The sequence below is a fragment of the Condylura cristata genome, unplaced genomic scaffold (assembly GCF_000260355.1).
Source record: "Condylura cristata isolate star-nosed mole 26May11 unplaced genomic scaffold, ConCri1.0 scaffold00025, whole genome shotgun sequence".
Classification (NCBI taxonomy): Eukaryota; Metazoa; Chordata; class Mammalia; order Eulipotyphla; family Talpidae; genus Condylura; species Condylura cristata.
The window spans coordinates 19,675,397-19,686,597 of record NW_004567126.1 but is presented as its reverse complement, the minus strand read 5'-3'; the positions used below and the strand labels follow the sequence as shown (position 1 = coordinate 19,686,597).

General features: G+C 41.7%; 1 protein-coding gene across 1 annotated transcript in view; it reads left to right on the top strand.

Annotated features, from left to right (window-relative positions):
• The window catches only part of KMT2A (lysine (K)-specific methyltransferase 2A), a 75,338-nt gene that overhangs the window by 391 nt on the left and 63,746 nt on the right, over window positions 1–11,201 (top strand). The window contains exon 3 of the mRNA XM_012729402.1: window positions 47–183. Coding sequence (XP_012584856.1) covers window positions 47–183 — 137 coding nt within the window. The remainder of the gene's footprint in view (window positions 1–46; window positions 184–11,201) is intronic.

The following is an 11,201-nucleotide window of genomic DNA, read 5'->3' as shown; positions in this document are numbered from 1 at the left end:
GCCTCTTCGTCGTCCGCCTCGTCTTCGTCTTCGTCATCGTCCTCAGCCTCCTCTGGGCCGGCCCTGCTCCGGGTGGGCCCGGGCTTCGACGCGGCACTGCAGGTCTCGGCCGCCATCGGCACCAACCTGCGCCGGTTCCGGGCCGTGTTTGGGGAGAGCGGCGGGGGAGGCGGCAGCGGAGAGGTAAGGGGGCGAGGAACCCGCAGGTCCGGGGTCTCGACCCTCTGCGGAGCTCCCTCCCCTCCCCCATCCGGGACTGTGGAGCATCCCAATTCTGGGACCATCCTGGGGTTCCCGACCCGGGGCAAACGGCCCTCCCATCTTGGGACCCCCATATGTGGGTGCGGACCCCCAGGCGCCCCCACCCCCGGGTTTGGACCCTTCTGGGTAAGGGCGTTTGCCCCCCACCCTCCTTCCCCTGACCCTTCCCCAAATCCCTTGGCACGGACCCCTCGCCGGGGTTTCCCATCCCGGGACTGAACCCCTCCTCCCTTTTACAGATTACCTCATCCGAGCCAGATTCCACCCTCCCTCCCTCCTAGAGACCTGATCCCGCCACATCCCCGCCTCCCTCTGTGGGCAGATGTTTTACTCCTGGGGCAGTTTTCCTCTTGGGCATCTCTGGGGTGATGGCCTCATCCAGGGCCACGTTCTTCTCTCCCCCGCAGGGACCGATGTCCCTTTCCAACACCTTGCTTCCGAAACCTGGTGAACCCTAGCCCCGTCCCTGGGCTAGGTCCCTACATTACCAGCCACTCCCCCTTCCTTCACTCAGCCACCCCCGCCCGACCCCCCCTCCCCAGGTAGATCCTTTCTCATTTGCCTACCCCGCCAGGAAAAATCTACTTTCCTCTCCACCTTGCCTCCCTTCACCTCCTTTCCCTCTGAAAATAACGGTGATTTCCTCGCACAGCAGTCTGTTTCCCCCATCTTACAGAGCTAGTTTCTAGCTTATGGTAGCTGGGCATTACTCTACCTTCACCCCACCCTTTCCCTCCTTTAGATTGAAGGATTAGTGGCATCGTTGAGGGGAAAATAGCCCACTGTCCCCTAGGCTCAGAGAAGAGCAGCTTTCCACCATTCCCCCCGGGAGCGGAGGCAGGCGTGCCCTCCAGCTCTGGGGAAGGGGCCCCTGCGAGGGGAGGTGTTTGTGGGGGGACTCGGGCAGCATCCTCCCAGGGGAAGCAGCTGCTCTCCTACCCCACCCACTGCGCCTGAGAGCATGCAGTCTCTAACCCTAGCTCCCTCCCACCCTCCCTTTCTCCGGCATTTCATTATTGATCCACCTTTTCTTAGGCCAATCCTGGGGCTTGGAAAGGGTAGGGGCAGCAGGGGTGGGGTGAGAAGAGTAGCTAAGGGACAGTTTTACTTTAGTGTGGTGGTGGTGGTTGCTTTTGGTTGGGAGAAGGAGGGAGGTTATGAAGCAAAGTTCTTCCTTAGAAGGAAGAGTTAATCTCTGATTCTTAGAAGGGGGCCCAAGGTGGATGAAGGGTGGAGAGCTGTGCCCCTTCCCAGTAGTACTGGGCTGAGAATGGGGATACTTTGATAGGCTTTATTCAGCTCTCTACGGCGAAAAGGAAAGTTGTCCTGGGAAGGGAAGTTGAGTTCAGGTTCAGCCTGTGGTGTTGCGCATTTGTTTTCCATTGGATGCAGAAGAGGGAGTTTCAACTGTTAGGGGAGGGGGTAAAGAATGGGATGGGGAATGCTAGGAGGAAGAGCAGCTGCTAGGGGCTGAAGCCAGGGCTAGGGGCTTGCTGCTCTGGAGTGCTCTTGATTGAAACAGAAAGGGAAAGATAACAACCAGCCGTTTCCTGCGTGCTCTGCCGTTGGTGCACACAAAATATCCTGGGCAAACCCCTTTCCCCCTATTGTGCCCAGCACCCCTTTAGATATCCTGAAAGATCTGGGAAGAAGGGTGGGAGGAGAACCCAGGGACCCTGGCCCCTCCTTTTAAGGAGCTGGCATTTTTTAGTTGTTAGTCTTCCTGCCTCCTTTTAAAAATCGTTTCTAAGGCAGCCTGATCAGGAGACTGACAACAACCCGCCTTCTGACAGAGCAAGGAGGACATGATGGGGGCGTGTTCCTTGCTATGTAGCTAGCTGCAGCGGCCCTTTTCCCTGCCTCTCTCTGCTCTATCTCCACCTCCTTTTCCCAGCCTTCAGAAGGCAACTGCAGTCAGCAGGGTTGTTTGAGACTATTTATTGGTTGCTGTAGATTATTATTTTTTTTTGAAAGGCCAATTCTGTATTTTTTAAGCTAACAACACAGATCCCATGTAGTTGGAGAACCAAAGGCCTCATACATGACAAAAAGACTGAACCGTTCAGGTTACTTGCATGGAGTTGGTGCTTAAATGTGAGTTGATTTTGATTTTTTAAAAGATACAGCAGCAAAAAAAGAAAGAAAGAAAGAAAGAAAAAAAGATATTTATCTGCTTATTTTCAAAATTGAGACTTGTTTGGTTATATGTAGAATTTTAGCCCCATGTATATTTGAGTATGATAAGAAAGTCTCTGTCAGGAGAGTTAGTCTACTTTAAGGGGATCCTGAGAAGCATTTTCTTCTTGTTTAGCATGCTTATGTATTTTATATTGAGAGACCAAGTGTTCACATTCTAAATGTTGTTATCACATATTCAAAAGCAAAGTTTCATGCTGACAGCTTCCATTCATAGCTTTTCAAGAGACTGGTTAGAAAGAGAGCCACCTGGATTCAGGGACCTAATGTCTGGGCACCAGAATATTTATCTGTTGGTCTTTGACGAAGCACCTTTAAAGTTTTAATCAGGTGCTAACATTTTCTTCTCCACTGGCATTATTTTGCTTACAGTAGTATTTATTCTAAAGCCTGTCAAGGAATAGGTCTTATTAATAAGTTTTTTTCTTTAATTTTTTTTTTTTTTTACCTAAATAGTGGTTGCTATTTCATTATAGAAGAGTAGTGCACTCTTTACAATAAACTTCAATATTTTTTCTGAACTGGTCTTCACTGAGCTGTTGTTCCATTGGCAACTTTTATATTTGGTAGTTTGAGGCACTCTAGTGTGGATTATGGTATTTGTTGGTTAGTAACCCATAGTGCTTATAAACCCATAGAATGACTTAATACTAAACCATAGTGGTTATAACCTTTGAGCTGGTAGTTTTTAGCAGAAACGCTAAGCATTTTGTTATAGTGTCTTACAACTCAATGATACAGTTCCAAAAGGGAGGTTTAGTTTTCCCTGGGCTAAAATACTTAAGGAATTCTAAGATTGTTTCCCAGAATTGGTTCACAGGTCTGTACCAAATCCTGTCTGGATTCATGAAGCACTGGGTCTGTGATTCTAAATGGGTTTGTTTATTTAAAGGTTTATTCATTTATGTATACAAGAACTGAGGTACAGGCAGAGGTGTGAGGGTGTGAAAGGATTCACCAGAGTGGGAAGCAGAACTGAAATACACTGCTGAGGGGAGCAGCGGGCTCAGGAGAGGTCTGCTGGCCCTGTGGGTTAGCTCCCTGGCCAGGGATTGTACTCTGATATAGTGGCTGCAGAGAGCTTCATAGTGCTGTGCTTTAACCCCTTGCGCCACCAGGGAGGGCACCTAATGGTTTTAGCCTGTTTAAACTCTGAATCTCTTTGCATGGATAATGACTGATTTGTTCAAAACAAAATGTAAGTTAATGCTTACAGAATAAGTTAAAGTGGTTAAAAGGTGATGGGTCTTCCAGATCGCCTCACTGTTGAACCTCCTTTAACTATTGGATGCTTGTTCTTTACCACAGGTTCCTAACTTGACTTGTATAGAATATCTCTCTGAGTAACAACTACATGTAAGAGTTTTTCATAATTAAATATAGTGAACATGGATTTATTTATATGTATATATATATATACGTTTAAATGTTTACACACACGCGCACACATACATATATGCTTATGGTTTCCTGTTGGACAATTAGGAAGCAGAATTAACTTTGTAGGAAATCACAGAGGTCTGCTTTTTTTTGCCAGTGCTCTTCTACTTTTCTGAGGACCGCCTGAGATAGTGTCAGTTTTGCTATACTTTGCTACAGTACAGCTCCTCTCTGTTGGTAAGAATTGGAGCTGCGCTAACATAAACTCCAGAAATGGTGTATTTGTCAGCAAATAGTCTTTATTATTTTCATAGTCTAGTTACCTTCCCTACGACCTCACAAAATGTTAAAAGCAAAATTTCTGATCATAACATGGCAAACTTTAATTAGATAGAAATTAAAGCTGAATTACAACATCGGTGTGTATTTGTTTTCATTTGGAAATGGCGGTTTAGCTGAGATGGACTAAGCTGGGCCCTTGGGTTGGCCTTAGACAAGGTCAGATGGTCTTTAGAAAAGGTGAAAGGTAGTTGGAGCATATCTGTAATTTTTGGATCTGTAATTTTGAATGTTTACTGGGCTTATGTGCCAAGAGTAGTGGTTCCTGCTTCATTGCCTTCACAGCTGATCCTGAGTTTAGGAAAAGTAGAATGAGGTAGAGAACACAAGTGAAAGAAGTTTCAGTGTGGCTGGCCGTGGATTCTCGCTGTGGTCATCTTTCTCACAGGACCTTGAGTAATTTGCTTTGAACTTAATATTTCTGACCTGTATGTGAAATGATTGAGCAAAATAGTTCATGAATCTTTTCTGCTCTGGTGTTTTGATCCCTTCCTATCAGGTTAGATCTTTTTTAGTTCTTTATTAGATCAGAACTTTTTTCCGATTGAAAGAGTCAGGATCAGTGAGCCTCTTCGGTAACTCTAATATCAGATTATTTTCCCATTTCACTGGCATTGTTTAGAGAGAAATTTCAGCTTGGTGGGAAAGTTTTCACAAATATCAGAATTTGATTGTATCGGGAATATTCCTTGCTGAAGTTGACCAATTTCATTTATAAGAAAAATGAAGCTCAAGTTCTAAATACAACTCTGAGAGCCTGAGGTATGTAATGGCCCTCTTGCTTGATAGCTCAATTTGTTTTCAGTGTTGTAGATTCCTGACTTACCAAGAGGGACATTACTTTCTGTGTATATGGTGTATTCCTTTTGTATAAGTTTTTCAGGGAAAAAAAGTTCAGTACCCTGATGTACTTAATAAATCCAATGTGACAGTCCCTACATTGCACGGAGTGGTTGTCAGTACGCTCCACAATGAAGTACTTTGGAAATAACAATCTTTAGAACTTCATCTTCCACTGAAAACCATGACATGTCTCCATCTTTCCCTTCCATTTAATTATCTTAAAAGAGACCTGCTCCTGTAGGAAATCATCCTTCACAAAATAGTGATTTTATCTTCCATTTGGAAGTGGAGAGGAGAAAATACTTTTATCTTAACTCAGTTTCCATCTCTTGACTCTGAAGCTATCCTCCCTGGAGCAGCTGTGCAGACTGTCTGTTCTATTGGCCTTCCTTGCCCTGTGGCTAAAGAGTTGGTAACCGAGTTGCTTGCTCTGAGGCATAACAGACTTTAGTACTTACTTTTCTCTTTTGGAAACTCACTGTGTTTTAATTGTAGGTCTCCTAATTAAGATCTCTTTGTGCCTGCTCACATTCCTTAGTGTTGGCACAGAACTTTAACTTCCTTCTAGCACTTAACTGAAGGCCTTCATTCCAGCTTTTTGTGAATATCTTGTCTCTCCGTTTTTTTTTTTCCTGCCAGTGTATAGAGCCTAGTGGCATAGACCTTTGAGAAGGAGGGAGGTTTGCGACCATTACTATGTGGGGAAGAGTTTATTCTGGGATTGCTGGAATGGGATTCTCTTTTGCTTGCATATGTTATGTCAAGGATTAAGAAGGGCTAAATTACTAATGAGTCTGACATCGATGTACCTACATTTTAATAAGATTATTAATCTTGTAGTTACTAATAAAGAAGAGGAAACTAAATAGTTCATTGTTTAAAAAATTATTTCTTTGGATCTGCTTTTAGTCTCGGTGAATGAAATCTTCTATGGCATAAATCACAGATGTGCACTTTTTGTGGACTGGTAGGTTGTAAGACAGTCAAATGAGGGCATTGGTCTTAAATTGTACTAAATTTTGAAACACAGACAATAAAAGTTAACTTTCAGGATTAGAAAAGCCTTCAGAAGGTTCTAAAAAATACTGAATGAAGAATAATCTTGTAGGTTTTAGTATTTCTTGAGAAGTTCAGGAATTTGCTAAAGTGGCTTCCAAATAAGATGTTTCTGAAAATTGTGGTTTCACTTTAGTTTCCATTATATTTGTACTTCACATGCAGCATATTTGCTTCAAATACAGTATATCCTTTAATTCATCTACATGTGGAATGCTAAAGAAAATGCAGTCTTCTGTTAATATAAAGGAATCTTATATTCTTCACCTGGACCCATATGGTTTCATTGATCACATCAAGATGATTAGAAAAGCCAAAGGGAGACAAAGGGCTACTTTTGTTGTTGTTGTTATTGTCATTTCATTGGTTGTGAAGAAGCCTGAAAGAAGGAAGTACAGGATCTTTATGGCATGCATTAAATAAAGCTGGAGGCTTGTGCTCTTATACCTGAGTGGGTGGTTTTATGGCGTAATTCTCTAATTGCTGGCATTTATGACAGTGTGGATGCTACTGGCCCTTGGCTGACGTGGATTATGCTGGGAAGAGGGAGCGAAAAGGGGTTCTTTTGTTGGCCTTTTCATTTTCTCCTCAATAAGTCTCTGAGAAAGCCCTGAGGAAATACACACTTAGACTGAGGGAATGACATCCCATAAAATGGTTCTTTATGTTTTTAAAAAGGATGAACTGCTTTTCTGGATCTATCCAAAGAAATCCATACCACCACTGTTAAATATTTCAATGAGCTTTGTATCTTGTCAGGTTACACACTGCTGGGAGAAGCTAACCATGAGGCTGTAGCTGCCAGACATTTACTTTTAAAGACTAAGACATTTGAAAGAGTTTTGTTGTGTGATTTGTAATTTTGGATGATAAACCCACTCTTGTAGGTCCAGTATGAAACTTAATGACCAGACTTAGCCTAACTTTTTAGATGTTGAATATACTACCCTAGTGAGTTCAGTTTTAAGGAAACAGTTAAAGATATAAATGTAAGAGTTAGTTGGCAGTTTTCTGTGCTGTGTATGAAAAATCCCCTTTCTTTGAAATGAGTAGTTGTTTTTCTATTTGACAAATTGGCCGAAGGGATTTCCCCAGATATCTTACCTTTAATTATCATTATAGCAATGTCTTCTTTGGTACCAGTAGGTAGGGCATTTATTCTCAGAAGCTAGAGTTTCTCTCATATATTTTATGTTTTCTTGCATTCTGTTTTTGTTTTTAGTTGGAATGTTTGGGTGTAGATGTTTTGATATCTTTCAGCATTAGGAGCTGTGAACCTTTCTAACTTTTGAACTCTTCTCGAGAGATGCAATCCTTATCCATATTTTGCTCAAGCCTCATCTCATTCTCATTTTACAGCATCAAAGTAATTGTGGTTTTTCTGTTGCAAATTAAGAGAGTAATATTACTTGTGAGGAACATTTTTGGAGAAAGTTTAAGTAAGTTCTCTTTTGTACTATTTCAATTCTAAAAACCCGAGAAAAGTTAATCATGAATATCTGTAATGAATATCTGTACCAAGAAATATAGATATTTACACATGTCTATATTCAGCTTCTGTCCCTTAGTAAGTATTCACTAATTTTTAAATCAAGTGCAACATGCAGTATTGTCTCTTTAATTATTGCCTTTAATTATAAGCAGTAAAACCATGTGGATAGCATATTTTTAAGCTTAGTTAAAGAGGAAACACTTTTGTAATTTTAGCTAGGAATTTTTTATTTTTGCATCTATAAATTCCTTTATAAAGAGAGGGAGAATTCATTATCTAATCTGTAGTAGTATAGTACAGTAATTAAGAGCTTTAAAGACCATGGGCTCTGAATTTAGACCACCTGAAATCAAATCTTGGCTCTGACATTTTTTAGTTGAATGACTTTTAAAAAGTTTCTTAACCTTTCCATGCTTCAATTTCTTCATTTGTAAATTAGGGATAATTCTGCTTCATATGATTATTGTAAGGCTTAATTGAAATTATGCTTGCCAAGGTACTTAGTGCTTAGAGATGGAAAGGAAACAAATGTGATCTTTTCTAATCCATCAAGGTAACTTTTTTTTTTTAACTTTGAGCTATATAGGTGTGCCTATTTGAGTGCTATAATCTTGACTTCATTATTTTTTAAAAGATTTATTTATTTATGTATGTAAGAACTGGGGTACAGACCAGAGGTGCAGGGAGTGAGAAGATTGACCAGAGACTGAGTGGTAGGGAGCAGAACAGGCATATCTATTGAAGGGGAGCAGCAGGCAGATCAAGAGAGGTCTTCCACGCCATGTGCGTTACCTCCCTGGCTGGGAATCGAACTCATGCTACAGCGGCCGCAGATAGCTTCATAGTGCTGTGCTTAAGCCCATTGTGCCACCATTATAGGGAGGGACCCTATAATCTTGACTTTAGAATGGTTTTGACTTCGGTCTAGATGTCAGGTTGGTGGAATCAAACTGAAGGTCAGTCCACATGGTATTAACAGTGGGTATCATTAGTGTTCAACTAGAACCTTGAGAAAATGAAGGGAAATGAAAGAACAGTACAGTAAATAGACAAGTAGGACACTGAGGAATATAGTGCCTTCTTGAATTGCATAACTTTTGGCCACAGCAGCTATATTGGGGGTTGCCACTCTTAGTCTTTCTTTATAATTAGTGTTCCTTTTTATGAATATTAGCACTGATGCTCCTCTAGGTTCTTGGATGATAGGACTGGATTCATTTCTTTATACCTGGTAGCTATTTGACATTTGTAATCAATTTTGAGCTTTGGGGGATTAAGTGTTGGTCTGCAACAATTAGTGCAGTTAATAATTTAATTATAGAAACAATACTGAGTTGTAGGGTACAAATTCTGGTGGTGGAAATGACCATAACTAGAGTAGTTTTTTTTTGTTTTTTTTGTTTTTGTTTGCTTGTTTTAGATTTATTTATGTGTACAGAACTGGGGTATAAGCCAGAGATGTAGGGGATAGGGTAGGTGAAAGGATTCACCAGAGACAGAGTGGGGGGTAGAACAGGCAGATCCACTGAAATACACTGGTGAGGGGAGCAGAAGGTGAGACAGGAGAGGTCTGCTGCACCATGTGTGTCAGCTCCCTGGCGGGGAACCGAACTCATGCAGCAGCAGTAGCTATGGACAGCTTCACAGTGCTGTGTTCTAATCCTTTGTACCATCAGGGAGGGCCCCTTTTCTGTTAGCTTATTATTCTTTATATCCTACTCTTTAAGAATTTACTTCAGGATACCTTATTTTATACATACTTTTGAATATCTGTCCCCTATTGTGATTTTCTTAAGACATGGATTATTTATGTTTTATGTTTACAAGGGTGGTTTTTTTTTTTTTTTTTTTTTACAAAAGTTTATTTTTACATCATTTTGTACATTTTTTTTTCCATCTCAATTGTAATCCCCTCGGGTTTCCCATCACCAAGTCACACAAAGGTGATTTTTTCCATATTGGGTGCCATCAGTGCATATGTTGGATTGAAAATTTGGTATGTATAACTTCTTAGGAATTCTTTGCAAAGACATTCTATAAGTTAGGAGAATTCTGTTTAGACTATCAGGGTAATTTTAACTTTTTAGAAATAGCAAATTTGGGCACTCCCTGGTGGTGCTATAGATTTTTTAAAGCGCAGCACCATGATGCTATCCACAGCCACTGCAGGACAAGTTCAGTCCCTGGCCAGGTTGGTGACCCACACCTCCTAGGTGGTGTGGCAGATCCTTCCACTACTCCCCTCAGCAGTATATTTCAGTCACTCTGCCTGTTGTGCTCCCCACTCTGTCTCTCGTGGATCCTCTCAACCCATGCACCTCAGGCCTGCTCCCCAATTTTTGTATGCCTACATAAATAACTCTTTTTAAAAATATAGTTAAGTATGACAGAGCAAAGTTTTAAAAGCCACCAAAGGACATCTTTGGGAAAATGTTGGTTGAGGTTTTAAAAGCGATGTTGAGGTATCCTGATGAGATATCATCATCTTTTACATAGATTATACCAAGTCTGACCATTCCTTACTTGAGTGTTGTTTCCATTTTTAGGTTTCTCAACTTAAAAGGGATGGGGAGGCCTTGGAGGAAGGTCTGAGGAGACTCAAAAAATGATCAATTGGAAGTCAATCTTATGAAGAAAGGTTGGGAAAATGAAATGTTAAGAGGCAACTTAATAACTTCAAAAAACATGAATGCATCCATTATTGAGAATGGTAATCAGCTGTTGTCCAGCTCCACTGATGATAGAATAAGAGAAAAATGGGGGCCTTCTCTGGTGGTGCAATGGTTTAAAGCGCAACAGTATGAAGCAATCTGAAGCCATTGCAGCACAAGTTCTATCCCCAGCCAGGGAGTTGACACACATGGCACGGCAGACCTCTCCTGTGTCACCCGCTGCTCCCCTCAGCAGTGTATTTCAGTAGCTCTGCCTGTTCTGCTCCCCACTCTGTCTCTGGTAGCCTACTCCCCACTCTGTCTCTGGTAGAGCCTCTCATCCCCCTCCCACCCCTGTACCTCTCTCATAAGTAAATCTTTTTTTTTTAAGTTACCAGAATAACAGAGGTGAATTTTTAAAGAACAGCCATTACTGTATATGTGGAAAATTACCTCTTTAAGCCACCTTCTCATTCTATGAATCAGTAAGGTTTGATCTTAGAGTGTGTGGATCATGTTTTATACTTTTTAATTTGTCCCAAAGTGTTTTAGGATCTCATTGATTTGAATTGTCAATTTAGGGTGATAACTAAATCTCTGTTATCTGCCAGAGAAATGTCTTTATGAAATAATGATTTGTTTTAAAGATTTATTTATTATGCACACAAGAACTGGAGTACAGGCCAGAGGTGCAGTGGGGTGGGAGGTGGGGGGGTGAGAAGATTCACCAGAGACAGATTGGGGAGCAGAACAGGTTGATCTACCTAAACACTCTGCTAAGGGGAACAAGTGGGTGGGTCAGGAGAGGTCTGCTGTGCCGTGTGGTCAGCTCCCCGGCTGGGGATCGAACTTGTGCTGCAGTGGCTGTAGCTAGCTTAATAGTACTGTGCTTTAACCCATTGCACCACCAAGGAGGACCCAAGTATTTGTAGATTTTATGTCCATTTTCAGTCATAGTTTAAAGAGATGTGCTTCTGAATATC